Here is a 19,266-nt window from a genome sequence, read left to right as displayed (position 1 = left end):
AAAAAAAAAGGAAGGCGATGGCTGGGCCTCAGGGGGAGAGAGCTCACACTCTTGTGCTGCATAGCAGCCGACTTTCGGGGCTATGTATGTGCTCAGTTGGTCTCAGGGCATAATTCCCTGGTTTCCTTTCAGTCAAGCTCAAATTGAAAAAGAAAAGACCTTTCCCACTTCCTGCTCTCTTCACTCCTCGTGAACAAGGCCATAGAACTCAAAATGTTCTTTTCTATTGTGAGAGGTATTGAGCCTACAGTAACATTCTGCAAGTGAATTACTACTCAGTGAACTTTCAGGTGAATCACTGTAGTTCTCACAGAGGCTAAGTATTTCTTTAAAAGAAACAAAAGCCCCTTGCATCTAGTTTGTCACCTGAATATTTTTTCTCTTATTTCATCTTTCTCTCTCTTTTTTCCTTATCTCTTTTTTATCTTTATGTCTTTATTTTTATTCGTGTGTGTGTGTGTGTGCATGCGCACTCGAGTGATGCCAAATATTTTGATGTGGGACTATGGGACTAATCCTGGGGAACTCCTTAATAACCACAGAGTTTAAAGAGGAAATTCATTAAAACACTAAAGCTGTTTACAACTGTGCATTATTGGTACAGGCAAGGTAGATTAAAAATACACTTTGAAGTGTCCTGGAGGCTTCATCTATAAATCACGTAGTGTCTCACAAGTCAAACACCAAAGAACAGGTGTAGCTAATATGTAATTTAGGATTAAAAAGAAACAAATAACTTTAGTGTTTTCATTTCAAATATGGGGAAGGGGACCTTTAATTAAGAAAAAAGAATTCTGTCAAATGCAACAGGGTGAGAGTGGCGGAGTCTTGACCGTCCCCTCCCATCCCTCAATCCTAGATTGTTCTCCAGCAGTCTGTCTGTTTTTGTGATTCTATGAAGTGAGTGCTGAATCCAGTCCCACAGCCAACATCACCCCTGTTCTTTGAAGACCCTCCGGGTTCTGAAGGTGTGTCATTTGCTTCCTCAGGCTGTCAGTGGAGCCACGGGGCCAAGTCATATCTGCTCACAGCTGCTAGCATTTGCATCCCTGGGCACTGAGATCTGAAACTCGACCCTGGCAAGAGCCAGCCCTACCCCCTTGGAGGAAACGGCTGAACAGCCTGAGCAACAGCAGATGAAAACTTCCTTCCTCTTCATCCAGCCGCAGCACCCCCCCCCCACCCCTGCACCCGCCAGAGCTCTCCCCTCCCGGTTTCCAGAGGCCCAGGCCTGGACAGCAGCCCCAGGGGGCCTGGAGGAGGGACACATTTTCCCAAGTCCCAGCACTGGCTTCCTGGCAGGCCAGGCGCACACAGGGCTTGGTTGCTCCTCCCTCTCGCCTGCTGCAGAAGGGGGGCCCTGGGACAGAGGAACCCGCTGCTTTCCGTTGCGCCACTCTGAAGGAGGAGAGAGAGGATAAACCCCAGGATCTGGATGTAAGGAGGGGTGGCGTTTGCAGAGCTCCACATCACAGGCTTTCCCTGGCCCCTGCCTCCAAGAAATTTGGACGACTACTGCCCCTGTCATGCAGACTTCGTAGCCCAGCTCCCATAATGAGCGAGGAAAGCAGCAATCCCTCCATGGGCTGGGAGCACCGACCCCAGGACCTGTGGAGCATGGACCCTCGGTCTTGGGATCCCTTGAGATATTCAGTACCACAGGCCAGCCTGGCTCACACTACTGACAAGGGCAAAAGTGCTGTGCTGAGGAGAGGTGTTGCCACCTGCCAGGTTCTCCCGAAGAGCTGTGAAGAGGGCCCCTGCAGCACAGTGCAAGCCAGGAGAGCCAGGCTCTACATGTACTGTCCGCCCATTCAGATTTGCCGGAGCTCCCTGGCCCCGCCTGCCCCTCTGCCTCTCAAGGTAAGAGAGTGTGTGTGGCTGAAGCCCCAGACCCCAGCTGTTCCCCTGGAAGAGGAATAGAGAGTGGGGTAGATGTGCCCACAAGGGTTCCCAGCTCTGAACACTTAGTTGTCCCCTCCACTGTGGATGGGGTGCACCTCAACAGCAGAGGTACTCATCAGCGATGGTCCCCTGGGCCCTGGATCTTTCCTGTGTGCTCTGCCACCTTCCCAGCCATTAGCCACATTTTGTTTGGACAGAGAGAATGAATAACTATTTCCCAAGATCTCTGCCAAAGACAGGAGGAGAAAAGTCTGGCAGGACAGGACCAGAGCAAGAACAAAAGAGGTGTACAGACCTTTACTGAGCCCTATGCATAATCCAGCCATCATACTAGATGTTTTCTTATATCCCATTTATCCTCATAACCACCCTGAAAAATAGAGGCCCATATCCCCAATTCCAGATGGAGGAACTGAGAAGTGGCTAGGCAAAAATCCTCTTCCTTCCAAAAAGAAAAGAGCAGAAGCAAAGTGTGTTCTCCAGAGTGAGCTCTGGGGACTTTGGGGAGGCTTCAGTGAATTTTGTGGAGGCTTTCAGAACTTGGGACTCAGCCACATCTTTACATGCTTGACCTCCTATGGCCCACATCTACTTCCCATCACCCTTTCTTGCCTCAAGAGGATCTATAGCCTCCCAGCCTCCATTTTCCAGCAGAAAGGGAAAGGATGGGTATATCTGTTTGATCTTCAGGGTCTCTTCCAGCTCTTACGGGCTTTATCTCCAATCATGGCCATTCTTATTCTCTGCATCTCTGACTCCACCTCCTCATCATGCTGATGCTCTCTCCACCCAGTTCAGGTGTATGGCTGCTAAAGTGGGTGGACAAAATAAAAAATTATGCTTTTATTTTCCCTTTCTTCACAGCATGGACAATATGCTATATTTTGCACATATATAAGTGACAGCAATGAGGGTGAGGAAGACTATGTTTTGGAGTTGCTGGGATGAGATAGAAGAGTAAGGACTCTTATTGGGGTATGTGGAAGGTTGACATGGAGAAGATTCTCAGGGACCTCACAGGAGAAATGGATGAAAATCACAGGGAAAATGGGTCTTCCGTGGGCTTGGAAGTGATGCGGCTTTATCTAGATTCTGTGGCTCTCTCCTGAATGCTTCTATACATCATCCTTCCTTTCCCTTTCCCTTTGTAATAGGGAGCTTGTACAGTCACAGTTAAGAGTCGGGGAGAAAGGGTAAGCCCAATTTCTACTCAGAGGGGAACTCTTAGAAAAAGAGAGATGCTAGCTAGCATACTTCCTTAAGAAATAGTTTACATTCCTTCCTAGTTTTTGTATCCCTCATTTCCTACAGGGATTTAGAAGGAATGACATACCCAGGCATTAGAGTCTTCTCTCTGTATGTGGGGTCACACAGTAGTTTACGTACTTTAAGGCTGGTCTGATAACTTGAAAACTCTATTTTCTTACCCTCCCCTCAGAACGGTTGCCATTTCTCTAGGGAGAGGCACCTTGGGAGTTGGTCCAAGTGGTAGATTTTTTACTTGCCTGCCTCACTGTAGCCACTTTTACTAATGGGCTTCCAGATAAATGCACTATATAAAGTAGGGATTGCAAGGTTCCAGACTAAAAACTTAGATTTGTGTACAAAAGTGTTGGGCCAGGGAAAGAGACTCTCAGTATTCCTGTCTTAAGGGAGAGAAGAAGAGAGCTAATTAGAGGACTTCTGAGGAGGACCAGAAATACATTGTCCCTATAGGGTGGGACACAAGGTGGTTAAGAAGCAGGGCTAAAAAAATTAACCTTGGGTTTTCTGGTTAGACGTTATGATTCCCTCCACCACAAGAAGGCAAGTTGGGAAATTAGCACCCTCAGACCACAAGTCTTTTAAATGCCCTATGGCTGTTATCAACCAGGTGACCTCTGCCCGGTCTTTTGTGTTAGAGAAGGAGAAATTAACAGAGAGAGATTTTCCATCTGCTCAGTCCTGATCAGACTAAGTTGTCTAGATTTAATAGATTAGTGTATGAGAATTCTCCAGTCTTCTCAGACTTTGGAATTTAGCTATATAAGTCACAGCAAAGTGGCAGAAAGGTGATTAAAAACATCTTCTTAAAAAAAAAATCTTCTTGTCACCTGTTAGTGGAAAACCCTTGATTACCCATCATGGGAAATTTCATTTGATGTACTCAAGAAATATGTGATAGGTTGTATTTGTTAAAGTGAAATGCTGGTTATATGAAAGCAAAGCCTACATATACTACATGTGCATAATAGGATTGATTTCCAAGCAGAAAAATCTGGATCTTAAGTATAAACCCTCTTTTTCACAGTACTCCAGATGGCTAAATTTATTCTCTCACAATTGAAACAAATGTGCTTCAATGTGAAAATTCTTGACTTAATCCTTCCAAGTTATCACAGGGAGTAAGTGCAGCAAATCAAATCAAATCAATTTATTGATTCCTAATTTATAGTAAAAACAATTATAGCACTGTGTGACCAACATAGGACTTCCAATGCACTATTTCCTCTTATTAAAACCTCAAAACTCTATGAGGATATACATTATTATCATCCCCCTTCATGGATGAGGAGACAAGATGCTTGGGGATGGTCAGCGACTTGCTGGGTCCCATAAACAGGATATGGAAGCTCAGGACAGAACTCTGGTTTTCCACTCAGAGGCCAAAGCTGGCCTTCTCTCAGTATCTTCTGAGAAGGTGAGAGTTCCTTGGAAGGCAACCCACTACCTCCTAGGACCTGTGATACTATATTCCTACTTTCTCTGATGGAAAGGATGGGAGAAAAACCCTCAGGAATATCACATCTAGTGACTAGCCTTGTCTAACAAGGGCTGCTTTCTAGAAGCAATGAAGGCCTGGGTTTGGAGGACTTGGAGTTGCAGCTCTGGACAATGCCAATTGAGGGCTATAACATTCCTGTGGTGAGTCTGTCAATGTGAATCAGAAAATGTTCCATGGTCTGAAGCCAGAGCCAGCCCTAACAATTTGTTGGGCCCCATGATCTGCTGCCTCTCTGTGGGAATGAGAGGAACTGTCAGTGTGTGGCTTTCAATTTGGGGCAAAAGATACAAAGATAAAGAAAAGAGATATAACACAAGAGAGGGAAATAACCCTTCTCTATAATAATTTTGGGAAATTTCCAATTTTCTTACAACTAGGTCTCCATATCTTACAAATTTTATATTTTGAAATAACAATGACTTTTGGTATGTAAATGACAGAAAATCTTCCATCAAATACAATTTTTATAAGCCCCCTTCCCAAATTTTCACTTATAGCTTTAAATTTCCTAGAAATTTTACCTTTTTCTATTGGTCTTCTTTATTCTCTTCTTCTTTCATCTCAAAAGCAATCACCTTTTTGAGTTTTTATCACCAGCTTCTAGGAGTGTTCAGGTTTAGAAGATAAGGTGGAGAATGAGCAGGACGGACCTGGAGTCCATGGAGGGTTTATGCAGGAGGGAGACAGAGATGGGTAGTTCTTTAAAGTAGTGAAGAGAATTAAGTGTCTACTGCCCTTTAGGCAGGCCTTGTCAAGCAGACCAGAACAAAAATAGTTTTAATTTTCTGTGTCATGGATTGTTTTGCCTTAAATAAGACCCATGTCTGAAATATGTTTGTAAAGTGCATTACATTTTTGTTGGAAAGGTTTATTTAGAGTAAAGGTCTCTGGCACTGAAATTGAAGAGTTGAAAATGAAGTTCTGGTTCAGGCAACTAACTAGCTAAGTGGCCCCTGACAACTCATTGAACAAAGCTAGGTTATCACTTTTTCTGAGGTCTGTCCAGTTCTGACACTGTAATCAGTATGACTCTATTAATCCAGAGAGGGAAGGAAACTGTTTAATGAAATAAAAGTGTTAAAACAATCAGCTTGTCTCTAAAGATCAATGATTTTGTAAAATGACCTCACTGCAAGGAAGATACTTAGTGGGCTTGCCTCTCTCAGGGAGGTCTGGGACTCCAGTGGGCACTAGTGTGGTTATATACATGAATAACACAGTGCCTGGCACTTAACAATTAGCTGAAGGAGTGAATAAATAAAGGAATGAAACTTTGAAAGGCTGATTAGCATTCAGTGAGATCAAAGAGTCAGTGCCTTTTCTGGGCAATAAAACAAATCCCTACCACGGGATTTTTAGGGCTAGAATTCCCAGCCGTCTATCCCCAAATGATTGATACTTCCTTTTTGACCAGATTCCAGGTGAATTAAATTCCCCTCTGGTGTTGAATACTGACCCCCCCCCCCAGGTATGTATTGTAAATACATAAATTTGTAAATGACCCCTGGAAAAGATAATTTATCTTATCTAGGGTAAACACTTACCCAAATCTGTTGGACTTTTCTGGGCTGTCATAAGTTTAGAAACTGTTCTGCACATAAAATGCTATTCTAGATAATCCTTTACATTAATCCTTCTTGGTGAGCATTTTAGAATTTAGAAAAGAAATTAGAACAAAGAGCTTGCACAAATGCCTATATAGTAATTTTAACAACAATATAGATAAATGTGCAATGGTGTCCCTTTTAAAAGATTTTGGTACTTAGGAAATGGTGTTGATTGGATTGAAAAGCTTATCCTTAGTCTATTTTACACTGCATTGGTTTTGACATAGATGTCTTGATTTATTACTTGAATAAATGAAGTCTGAGATAGCACAATGGGTTTCAATTCTTTTTTATCTTGTGATTTGCCTTGGTGTTCCCATGGCAACATTTACTTGCTCTTTTTCTCTCCTTACCCTTTCCTTTCACATTCAAATACACAAGTCCTGTGGATCATTGTACAATTCCTACCGTCATAGAACTATATGCACTGCAGTATCTTGATTGGTAGGAGAGAGCAGAGAACACATGGGCCACTTTATGGTTGGGTGTCCCTGTGACATACAGAAAAGCAGTTGGAATGGGAGCTGGGACTCTAATTCAAGTTAGCTAAGTAAGGACAAGTCTCTTCATTCTGGGTCTTAAACTCTTATCTGTAATGTGAAAAGATTAGACTGCCTTCTTCCTATCTAGTTCTATGATTCTAAGTTCTTGCCAAGCCATTTGTGCCTACTTTAAAATTCAACCAAAAATACAGCTTTTGATGACAAATTTCTAAAAGACCATCATATTTAGAAGTTACTGTGAGTTGGAAAACTCCTTTATTAGTAAAATTAGATGCCTCTCCACTATCCAGAGGGTAAACAAGAACTACTTGTTTTTAAAAATACTTATTTATTTTTAGAGAGAGAGTGCAAGCAAGGGGAGGGGCAAAGGGAGGGGTAGAGAGAGAGAGAGAATCCCAAGCAGACCCCCTGCTGATCACAGAGCCTGATGCAGGCTCCATCTCTCAACCCTGAGATCATGAATTGGGCTGAAACCAAGACTTGGATGCTCAACCAACTGAGCCACCAGGCGCCCCAGAACTAAATACATCTTAAGGGGCAGCCCGGTGGCTCAGTGGTTTAGCGCCGCCTTCAGCCCAGGGCCTGATCCTGAAGACCTGGGATCGAGTCCTACATCAAGCTCCCTGCACAGAGCCTGCTTCTCCTTCTCCCTGTGTCTCTGCCTCTCTCTGCCTCTTGCTCTGTGTCTCTCATGAATAAATAAATAAAATATTTAAAAATAAATAAATACACATTAAAACACTTTATACCAAGTGTTAATTGTTTTTATAAAATATTAGTAGCATTAGACGAGTATTAGTTTGGCCCAAGACATTTGGACAAAGAGAATAAAATTGAATGTTCTTTATAACTATACCTAGGAGTTTTGTCTTGTTATTTTCTTATATTAAAAAGGAAATAAATGCTGAAAGGGGTTGTTCAGTGTTTTTTTAATCTCTTTAATCACTTATTCAGCAAAAGGAGCATTTGAAAATCAATTCCAATCAGAAATTAAGACCTAGAGTGATGAAGAGACTTGTCCTCACTTAGCTACTTTGAATTAGTTCCAATAGATTGCCTCAGTTTAACTTTGAAGGTTTGTGTCCTTGAACAAAAGTGTTCTATTTATAGATTTAGTTAGGGTTCTTGGTTGTGTATGATAGAAATAATCAAGGATTCTATCCCAAATGCAGGGGACTCATTGGATGAAGAACACATGTCTAAGAGTGGGATCTCATAAAACCCTAAGGCAGAAAAGTAAATGGGCCTCAAGACCAGCTGGAGTGAAGGCTCCAGACCTTTCAGAACTCTCTATCTTGTTTTTCTGTTGGTCTCTGCTCTTCTCTGAATTATTTTTTCTTTCTGCACATCTGCTTCCTCTATTCCCTCTTCCAAAGGAGGAAATATGGTCACCCACAATTCCCAGGTTTACAGCTCCTCTCTAGAGACAATGCAGACTATGACTGGAACCCTTTAGACCTGCTTCCCAATCTCCAGTGTGGGTTGGGTGTCCCCCCGGTTTACTATGATGAGGGTGGGGGCAGGTGCAGCTCACAAGGTGCTACTGGGTCTGTGAAAGCCCAAAGATGGTGATAAATATGTATATCTTAAAAAGAGACAGTTTCTAGAAACTAATGGGACATGGAGAGGTGGGCAACAAATTTGGACAACCAAGCCAATAAATGACCAAAAACACTTTCAGGTAGTTTTCGACTAAAATTTATAACATGATTGCTTTGTATAAATGTCTTATCTGAGCCTTCTCAAATTTTAGAGAAGCCATTTTTATATGCCTTTGGGGAGATTTTTAAAAAGAGCATGCCTGGGAGCACCCGGGTGGCTCAGTGGTTGAGTTTCTGCCTTCGGCTCAGGTCGTGATCCCGGGGTCCTGGGATCGAGCACCACCTGGGTTTCCCTGCAGGAAGCCTCCTTCTCACTCTCCCTATGTCTCTAGTTTCTCTCTCTGTAGCTCATGAATAAATAAATAAATAAAATCTTTTTTTTAAAAAAAGAGCATGCCTGAACTAAGCAAAATGTTAGGATCAAACTATTGCCTTATGGTTTATGAATAGATTTGCTTCTAGAATCCGTACTGTAACCATAGTTATGACATTGTAAATATTCTCTTGCAAATATGTTTCTTCGTCATAGGTTTTTCAGAGACTATAGGATGCTATAAGATTTACAAGAAATTGAAGTCGTTAGTGAAAGTGGAGTTTATAGATTACCATCTCAGATTCTACATGTGATCTCTTGCACTTTACAGCAACTCACTGGGACTCCTGACCCACTATTCAAAAATTAAGAATAACAAAAATTGTATGGGTAAGCCATATTCCTTGAGCCACATTGTATTGATTCCTTGAATTGAACCATGTCAACAACAACAACAAAAAGATGGGCAAAAGAAGGAAGATGGTCCCATATAGTTCACATTGTTAGGCTATTGCAGGGCTGCATTTTTAGGAGGTTTACTTTCCCTCATTTTGAAGTAATCAGCAGCTGCAATGCTTTTTTGGCTGGCCTTTGTGTTGTACATATTTCCTGTGATTATATTTAGTCAACTTTAACTTTTTGGAATTTAACTTTCAATTTTCAGAATGTGTGATTTTGTATTAACCTTTTAATTACCAGGTCCAGCAGATTATGAGCAAAAAGCTTCAGGGCATTATTCAATCACAATGTTTTATCATTTAAAGATCCCACTTTACCAGCAAGGAGCATGGTGTCTCTTTATTGAATTCTTAAAGTGATTGTATGATGAAGGAACAATTAAAATATCATACCATTTATCCCCTGCCATAAGCAAAAAGTTCTCAAGAGAGTTTGTTATATATACTTGATCTTTTTCCATAAAGGATTTCAAGTGTACTACAACTATAGCACAAATAATAAATAAAAATAATGTTGGGCAGCCCTAGTGGCTCAGTAGTTTAGCGCCGTTTTCAGCCCCGGGTGGGATCCTGGGGACCAAGGATTGAGTCCCGCGTTGGGCTCCCTGTGTGGAGCCTGCTTCTCCTTCTGCCTGTGTCTCTACCTCTCCCTCTATGTCTCTCATGAATAAATAAATTTTAAAAAATGTTAAAGGTAAATAGTAATAAAGAATCAGGTCTAGGAAAATATAAATAAGGATCAAGATGAAAAAGAGATCAAGTCAAAATCAGGAAAAGAACAACAATAACAACATAAGTACCATAAAAGCTTACAGAGTGGTGTTTTTGAGAGATTTGGATTTGCGCTTTCTAGGTATCCATGCTGTAAGGGACATGGTTAACTACCTAGTTCTCATTGTGAGAAGGGGAGGAAGGAAGGAAAGGAGAAGGGGAGGAGGAGGGAAGGAAAGGAGAAAGGGGAGAAGGAGGGAAGGAAGAAGAGAAGGAGGAAGGAGGGAAGGAAGGAGAGAAGGAAGGAAGGGGGAAGGAAGGAAGGAGGGAGGGAAGGAAAGGAGAAGGGGGAGAAGGAGGGAAGGAGGGAGAGAAGGAGAAAGGAAGGAAAGGAGAGAAGGAAGGAAGGAAGGAAGAAGGAAAGAGGGAAGGAGGGAAGAAAGGAGAGAAGGAGGGAAGAAGGGAAGAAGGGAAAGAAGGAGGGAAGGAGGGAAGAAAGGGGGAGGGAGGGAGAGAAGGAAGGAAGGAGGGAAGAAGGGAAGGAAGGAGGAGAGAAGGAGGGAGGGAAGGAAAGAGGAAAGGAGGAAGGAAGAAAGGAAGGAGGGAAGAAAAGAAGGAGAGAAAGGAGTTTCTTTAACATGTTCCACAGAAATAATTCAGAAAACCAAATTTTGCTTCCCCTTTAAAATAGCAATAAAACAATAACATTTTGGATAAAATCTTTTCTAAGGAGCACTTGATATTTACTATTTCCTTGTTTCTTTAGATGTATATACAACATAATTTAATTTTCTTGATAACTTAAGTAATTTCTATAATAACAGTATCATTCGTTGGCAACTTTACATCTATAAGACTATTTGCTTTGTATGTAATGCCCCCAAATACTCTGCTCTCTGAGTTCTTGTTGATTTTTAGTGATTTTTCTGTTTCCTCCATGCTGGCCTATTTCTCATTACTGCTATTAGTGTGCCTAACCAGCATCCACCACATGCCAGGAAACTAGATAACAAATTTGTGTAAATTGTAAAACAAGTTTGTTAATTATGTAAAGTAAAAGTAAAAAACCTCTATGTGAGGGGTTGAGTGGCTCATTTAGCAGACAATCTCATGAATTTTAATATGGATGTTTCTTTTGGTTTTGTGTGTTCAGACCTGATACTTTTGTCATGACTATGGTCACAATGTGGATGAATAGTTGCTAAAGAAACAACTTCTGTATTCATCCATTCAGTAAATATTTTTTGCTCTCCAGATCTATGGCAGGCACTGTTCTAGGCACTAGGAATCAGCAGAGAATAGAACAACCACAGTTGTTGCTCATATATCCTGTTAAGAGCAGGAGATGAAACAAGGAAATAAGACCTGAACATCAACGTCAGATTGAGACAAATGCTTGGGAGAAAATAAAACAGAAGGCAATGGTAAGGTGAAGAGTGTTAGAATGAATCATTTGATTTGTGTGATAAAAGTTGGCCTAACAGAGAAGGTGACTTTTGAATTAAGACTTAAATGAGCAGCAGGAGCAGGCCAGCAGAGGATTGGGAAGAGGAGGGCTTAAGGCAGGGTTAACACAGGAGTCCCGCATACCTGCAGAATCACAAGTGACCATGGTTTCCAGAAAAGTCAAAGCCATAGAAAAAGGAAGATCATGGAGAGCTTCATAGACTCAGGTAAGAAGTTTGAATTTTATTCTAAGGACAATGGGAAGCTTTTGGAGAGTCTTAAACAGGAGAGCAACACAGATTATAGGACTTAATATTCCTGACTCCCACTTCCTAATCTTATCGAAAAATCCTTGAGGCATACCATTTAACTCCCTCTGGATGATAGGGAGCTCTAATTTTGTCCTCAAAGTCCTTTAGTTCTGAACCAAAGAGCTATGATGAATCCATGAAGCATTAAGACAGGCTAAGGGGAAGGATACTCCAGTTACTCAAGTATTTGATATTTCCCTGGATGAAACTGCATTCTGGTGATAGACAATCTAGCAGGTCCTTTCAATATTTGTAACCTTGAAAAGTTTGATTTTGTTTAGGATAACAATGTTTAGAATTTAAATTTTTAAAAGTTTATTTTTTATTATAAAATGTTTATTGTTTATTATTGTTTATTATAAATGCACATAACAGGTTCTCCATAAATATAACCTCTAGATTGTCCATGGCATAGCCACTCTAAGTGACCTCCTCTTTTACTAATCCCTTCACTTCCTTCCTCATGTCCTCTAGTTTCAAATAAAAATGTTTCTGTAGCCCCTTTGGGCAGACATAAAACAGGTGGGACATTCTTTCCCTGCCTTTTATAAGCTTGAAGGTTGAGACAAACAAACATATATGCTAAAAGGCATTCTTAGACATAGATAAGAGACATCAGCAGAATAAGGACAAAGGCTTGCTACTTTGTGAAATAATCAATGTAGGCCTGCACTCTGGTGATGGCCAAATAAGAAGGTTGTTGTGCAAGTTACTACCTGCTCATCATGATTTGAGGAGAAAAGTCACCACTTCTGTTCCATTTAGTCAGGGGAAGATTTATATTTGGGATCAGCTTCAGGAGCTTTCTGAGTGAAGGAAGGAAAAGTATGGCTCATAGAATGTAAGGAGGATTTACTATGGACTTTCTCCTGAGTTCATGTGTAACTTTTCTTATTCATTAATAAGGAACATAACAACTAGTACAGTTATACACACATAGAGTGAATGTTTTCCTAACTAAAAACTAAGATTTCTGGGTTGTAAGTTTATACCTTTTATTCAAAATATGAAAAACAAATTTAGAATAATAGACTGCATTTACTGAATAAAAAGTATCACAAAAAGTAGCACAGATTTCAGCATAAAAACATGCATCATGTAATCCAACATTGGAGAATTTGAAGTCATGACCAGAAAATCTGGACGTAGACTGCCATGTTTGTGCAATAGAGAGAGGTAGCACCCCCCCCCCTTCAATGGAGAATATTTCTCCTCCCCTTATAAGATTTCCCTTCCCAGGTGGTAGGCAGTGATGGCAACTGATTAAGGCCACTTCGCAAGGCGTTGCTAAGAGACAGCAGACATACAGGGATGGGTCTTGTAAGCTTGATCAAAGCCAGTGAATCTGAAACTGTTTCCTGGCCAGAGTGCACAGGGGGACAGGGAGGGGAGGTCGGGCTTGGGATGCTTCTTTGAATGTGGCTCCTTGTGCAAGGACCACAATCCTGCCTGTAGCACGTGAAGGATTCTGTCATTTGGACAGCAAATCAAAGCAGGTGATCTGGGTTGGGAATGAGCAGAATATGGTCTCTGAACAAAAATGAAGTTTAGAACTTTGTGACACCATAACAATATGTCAGTTCACAGCAGTCATGTATACATTGTCTCTTCTACATCTTTCTTTCCAGACAAAATGATTTTGGAGACCTCTTAGGCCTTTTAATCATGAAGACAGGCCAATGAATTTGTAGTTTTAATATCCCTCCCTTTAGACTTGCCTAGCCTATGCTACAGGTACAACCTGTTGCCTTATGAAAAAATTGGTTCTTACTCTGTTAAGAGCAAGAAAAAAGAAGAAACTAGTCATTCATGAATTATGACTATAGTGGGTCTCAAAAGCCATCACCATGTTCAGAGAAAGAGCTATTTTATTATTTTTAATAAAATCACACTAAAATGTCGCTCCATACTCCCATCTTCCTGGACTAGCAATAAATTCAGTCTCAGATATTCTCAGGGTTCTCTGTCCACTAAAATTGGGTCAAGGGTCCTGAAACTTCCATGGTACAAAAGCATTCATGAATTCTTGCTTTTACTTGTCCCTTCAGGACATAGTCTGCATAGCACCATGGTGGAGAGTACAAACCCTGGAGCCAGATTCTGGGTATGAGTCTCAGCTCTGCCTGCACCTTCCTAGCTGGGTAGCCTTGGGTAACTTACTTAAATCAGTACTTCAGTTTCCTCATCTATAAAATGGAGGTGAGGTGAGTTCTTACCAGATAGAAAATAAGAATTAAGTTCCAGTTTGTAAGGCGCATAGACCCAAGCCTGGCACAGGGAATGCAGATACTGGGGACCTCCTCCAACTTTGATCACCAGTTCTCCATCTACTACAACCTTTGCCAAAGGTTGTCATTCTAGGCTGTGTGCTTTCAGGTCTGGCAGCTCCATTGCTTCTCTGCCCCAGGGCCTGGGGTCTGGACTCTGTGCTTCTGGAAGAGTAACACATAGGAAGGAAACAAGTCAGGAGTAGGGGAGTGGAGGTAAATGTCTCTCTAGCTGTAGGCCTGAATAATGATTCCTTTTCTTACCCCCTTCCATCTCTAAATGGTAAAGACTCTCTTTGTTGAATCATAACTTCTGTGTTATGTGCACCTAGTATGTGAGTTCTCTATCGAGTCATCATCTCTTGCAGTCCAAAACTGATGGACCTGGGAGGAAAGGAAATGCATTGAAGCTTAGAAACCTTCAGGAAAACAAAAGAGAGCTCTCTGTAGTTGGAAACGTGAAGTGATTTGCCTCTGAGTCCTAAAACAAGGTTAGGAAGAGGGAGGCAGAAATATGAAAGCCTGTAAAATCCTGGCTAAGTGCAAGTCATTTCATAAACATACCCACCCTTCCTTTAATTTCTGCCTTCTCCTGTTTAAAACTTCCCGGAGAGCGCTGCCTCTGAGCAGCCCCCTGAGATTAATCAGAAATTTCATTGTACCCTTTGTCAGGCTCAGGTCAACACCTTCCTCTCCCAGACACTTGTTTTAGCATCTTTAGTGTCTTCTGACAGAAGGGAAATGTCTTGAGAGACACTGTGACTTGACATGATAAACCTCCCTAAGGCACAGCAAAGGGCTCTGCTTAGAGGGAAGGGCACTGAAAAAAAATCAAGAGAAAATTCACAAATCCTTATTAATAAATTATTCTGCCCCTCAAGATGGTTTAGAGAGGTTTTTAATTATTAGACCACATTCTAAAAATAACTCAGGCTGGGTCTGCCTCGCCTAAGAGGAAATAGTTAAAGAAAATTTAGATTTTACAAAAATTTATTGATAAAGTATGCTGGTTCTTTGGATTCAATATCCTGGATTCAAGATTCAAGTTACTTGGTTAGTTCCAGTGTATTTTTTTTTCTTTTTAATTTTTGGGAGATAAAACCAACCTTGATTTACACTTGGGATCCTGTTCAGATGCATCTTAAACAGGATAGCAAAGCAGGGAAAAGCACAGACCCTGGAACCAATGTTCAAATTCCAACACAAATGTATTAATTATGTGACATTTGGCAAACATTACCTGTAGTTTCTTCAGTAAAGCAGGGAGAGCTTCACCCCAGCTTCCAGCAGCTGTTGCAGCCCCCTCCCTGGGTGCCCTACAAGGCAGCTTGGCTGACGGAGCATGGGCTCTGCAGTCTCAATTCTGCTGGTTATGGTGGGACTTGAAATAGGAACTCTAGAACTGATGCAAAGACGAGTGAGAAAAGCTGCACATAGGTCTTCAATAAATATTATTGAAGACTTCAACAAGTCTTGCTCAGGACAATAATGTGCCCAAAGTGCGCAATGATGTGCAAAGTGGAGTGCACAAGAAAATCTATTTGGTACAGAAAGAAAAAGATAGACTCCTTTTTATATTTTTACATCTGGTCTTTTAAAATTTTTATTTAGTGTCATAAAATTTATGTGATATATCAATATGATAGTATTCATTGCAATGACTGGGTTCGGGGAAAAGACTTAAACATTACTAGGTATAAGACACTAAAAACTTATATTAAAAACAAATACTACTTACGTGACAATTTTGTTGAGGTCTTATGCTTCTTGTAGCATCATGATGCATCTGAAATAGGGCGGGAGTGCCCAGGACTATGATCTGCTTCTGCTCCAAATTCCAGTGTGTGGAGCGTTTCCCCACACCACCAACCAATTCTATAGCATCTGGGTGCCCTATGATTTGACTCAGTTCTGATGCTATCAACATGGAGACAGCTTCAGATCCCACAGGTTCAGTGTTTAGTACCACAAGACTGTCCTTCTTCCCCCATTTTAGATGCCAAACCAGACTGCCACCTTTGCTTCTGAACTATTGGTTCTAGATTGGAGCTTTCCAGGACTACTCCTTGAGTTCAATTAATTTGCTAGAGCAGCTCACAGAACTCAGAGAAACAGTTTAGTTACTAGACCACAATTTATTATAAAACGATGTAACTCAGGAACAGCCAGATGGAAGAGACTATAGGGTGAGGTACGGGAAAGGGAGATAGAGCTTCCATCCTCTCACTGGGCAGGTATGCCACTCTCCAAATCTCCAGTGTTTGCTCACCCAAAAGTTTCCTGAGTCCCACCTTTTCTGGTTTTATGGGATCTTAATTGCACAGGTATGATTAATACTAACCATTGGTAATTGAACTCGATCTCCTGTCCTTCTCCTCTCCAGAGCGGTGTGGGAAGGAGGAACTGGACTGCAATGCTCCAATTCTAATCACAGGTTAGTTCCTTAGGGACCAGCTCTCACCCAAGGAGGGCTTTCCAAAAGTTACTTCGCTGACATAACAAAATGTATCTTCACGGCCCTCATCACTTAGGAAATTCCAAGGGTTTCAGGAGCTCTCAGCCAGGAATGAGACAAAGACCAAATACGTATTTCTTATTATAAATCATAATATCACATACAGGCAATAGGCTGTTTTGTGATACTCCTACCCAGAGGGAATCTCTTCTAGTCCTGAATTCCCTACCACCTAAAAATACGACCTTACCTTACCTTATAGGTTGAGATTTGGAGTAGGGTTGCTAGATTTAGCAAATAAAAATAGCAATATGTGAGACATACTTTTGCTTTTCAGTATAATTTTTTTTTACCTGAAATTCAAATTTATTGGTGTCCTATATTTTATTTAGCAATACTTGGTTGGAGGTGGACTTGTCAACTTGTCCTTGTTTGAAGTCAACTTGTTGCACTCAGCTAAGTGATCTTTGACAAATTATTTAACTTCTCTGAGCCTCACTTTCTTTGTACCCCTCCATTATTGTGAGCATCCTTTTTATAGAGGATGTCAAGCACTTGCACAGTTCTTGCACGTAGTAAAGTTCTTACTAAATTCTAGATGTAGCAGCCGCCGGGACAGCACGGAGGAGCCAGACACAGAGGGGCTGTTTGCGGGGTCGGGTAGGGGGTTCGCTATGTCGGATGACGATTCAAGGGCCAGCACCAGCTCCTCCTCACCTTCGTCCTCCAACCAGCAAACCAAGAAAGAAACAAACACCCCCAAGAAGAAGGAGAGTAAAGTCAGCATGAGCAAAAACTCCAAACTTCTCTCTACCAGAGCCAAGAGTGCTGGTCCCAAGGGCGATAACATCTATGAATGGAGATCAACCATTCTGGGGCCTCCAGGATCCGTGTATGAGGGTGGTGTATTCTTCCTTGATATCACTTTTACACCAGAATACCCCTTCAAGCCTCCAAAGGTTACATTTCGGACAAGGATCTCTCACTGTAATATTAACCGTCAAGGAGTTATTTGGTTGGATATATTAAAAGATAATTGGAGTCCAGCACTAACCATTTTTAAAGTTCTCCTTTCTATCTGCTCCCTTCTTACAGACTGTAATCCTGGTAAGGTTAATAATTCTTTTTCTTTTCTTTTTTCTTCCTTATCTGAAAAATAGTTGTTTTGATAAAGTACAAAGCTTTTGAGGAACAAAAAGCAGGGATGCCCGGATGGTGTAGCTGGTTGGGTATCTGACTCTTGGTTTGGGCTCAGGTCATGATCTCAAGGTTCTGGGATCAGGCCCTGTGTTGGGCTTAGTGTGGGGTCTGCTTGGGATTTTCTCTCCCTTTGCCCCTCCTGCTCATGCTCTCTCCCAAATGAATAAATCTTTTTTTTTTTTTAAAGGACAAAAACTAACCTTTTTTGAAAGAAAGTTTTAATCAGGGATGCCTGGGTGGTTCAGCGGTTGAGCATCTGCCTTTGGCTCAGGGCCTGATCCCTGATTCCCAGGATCAAATCCCACATCAGGCTCCTTTCAGGGAGCCTGCTTCTCCTCCCTCTGCCTGTCTCTGCCTCTCTTTCTGTATCTCTCGTGAATAAATAAAATCTTAAAAAAAAGTTTTAATCAAGAAAAGTTCAATCTGCTTGTTGAAAAAGGCAGCAACTTCTATGCTATAGGAACAAAGTGTTTTAAAACTAAGACTTACAAAATTGCCTTAGATTTTTACATTTTTCATACGGTTCCCCTAAACCACCTACTTCTAACTAAATGTTGAGTTTCTTTGCTTAATAGTTAGTGGTTCTCAGACTGATTAGGGGTGAGAGGAGGCTTAATTTCCTTTTATTATTAAAGATTTACCATAAAAGATTCTATTTAGGTTTCAACTTAATTGTTGGTTTTGACCTGGCAGCCTGGTTTTTTTCTAGGTAACTAATGTAGAGGTAAATAGTGTTATATTTTAACAGCCCAGAGGACTTGAAGGAACAGTCAGTGTGAACACAGCTGGATGTTCATCATAGCCTTGAACATTCCAGTTTTTATTGAACTTACTTAACACTCCAGTTAAGTGGGTGGTGGTTGTTGGGAGAAAAATAGAATGAATTAAGGAGATAAAGCCACACTAGTGCTAAAGTCTGAGAATTCTTCCCCCCTGCATACTGTTTTAGAAAGAAAAAGTGCCCAGGACAATGGAATGGCATTTAAAAACTGGTTTTGATCACAAATACTTTGCATATTTCTTCCCAAGCTGTCAATTTATTGGCTAAAATTTGAAAGGTTCTTTTCCTTTCTTCAAAATAATCTACATTTTTTTCTTCCAGCTGACCCTTTGGTGGGAAGTATTGCCACTCAGTATATGACCAACAGAGCAGAATATGACAGAATGGTCAGACAGTGGACCAAGAGATATGCCACATAAATTGGGTTTTCACAATGCTTACATTATTTGTCTGTCACAGAGAGAGCTGCTTATGATTTTGAAGGGGTGGGGGAGGGTGGGAGTTGGTAAGGAGTAGGGTATTTTTTTTTATAAATTTATTTTTTATTGGTGTTCAATTTGCCAACATATAGAATAACACCCAGTGCTCATCGCGTCAAGTGCCCCCCTCAGTGCCCGTCACCCAGTCACCCCCCCCGCTCACCTCCTCTTCCACCACCCCTAGTTCGTTTCCCAGAGTTAGGAGTCTTTCATGTTCTGTCTCCCTTTCTGATATTTCCCATGGAGTAGGGTATTTCTATAACAGATATTATTCAGTCTTATTTCCTAAGATTTTGTTGTAACTTAAGGTATCTTGCTACAGTAGACAGAATTGGTAATAGCCACTTTAAAAACTGTTATTAGTTCTGCAATATTAGCTGAAATGTAGTACAGAGAATAGACATTTGGGTTCAGTTTCTTATAGTCTGTAAATTTAAAATAGCTTAATTTTGTACAGGTTACACA

The 19,266-nt window shown here is 41.2% G+C and overlaps 2 protein-coding genes across 5 annotated transcripts in view; both read left to right on the top strand.

Moving 5' to 3' along the window:
• Window positions 1-1,210: 1,210 nt before the first annotated feature.
• PSD3 (pleckstrin and Sec7 domain containing 3) overlaps window positions 1,211-19,266 on the top strand; it is a 588,043-nt gene continuing 569,987 nt past the window's right edge. For 2 of the 4 annotated variants that reach the window (XR_007402752.1, XM_035699987.2), the window contains exon 1: window positions 1,211-1,863. Coding sequence is in view for 3 of the 4 variants with exons in the window: in XM_035699987.2 (XP_035555880.1) it covers window positions 1,555-1,863 (309 nt within the window). In the remaining variant the exon portion in view is untranslated. The remainder of the gene's footprint in view (window positions 1,864-19,266) is intronic. The other 2 variants (XM_035699985.2, XM_035699986.2) reach the window with 2 other exon arrangements.
• On the top strand, window positions 16,992-18,804 carry LOC112664594 (ubiquitin-conjugating enzyme E2 E1-like). The gene is made up of 2 exons (XM_025454296.3): window positions 16,992-17,448; window positions 18,644-18,804. The coding sequence occupies exons 1-2, from the start codon at window positions 17,016-17,018 to the stop codon at window positions 18,739-18,741; spliced, it is 531 nt and encodes a 176-aa protein (XP_025310081.1). The 5' UTR covers window positions 16,992-17,015; the 3' UTR covers window positions 18,742-18,804.

This window comes from Canis lupus, chromosome 16 (genome assembly GCF_003254725.2).
Source record: "Canis lupus dingo isolate Sandy chromosome 16, ASM325472v2, whole genome shotgun sequence".
In the NCBI taxonomy this organism is placed as follows: Eukaryota; Metazoa; Chordata; class Mammalia; order Carnivora; family Canidae; genus Canis; species Canis lupus.
The sequence above is the reverse complement of the archived record's forward strand: the minus strand, read 5'-3'. Positions and strand labels throughout refer to the sequence as shown.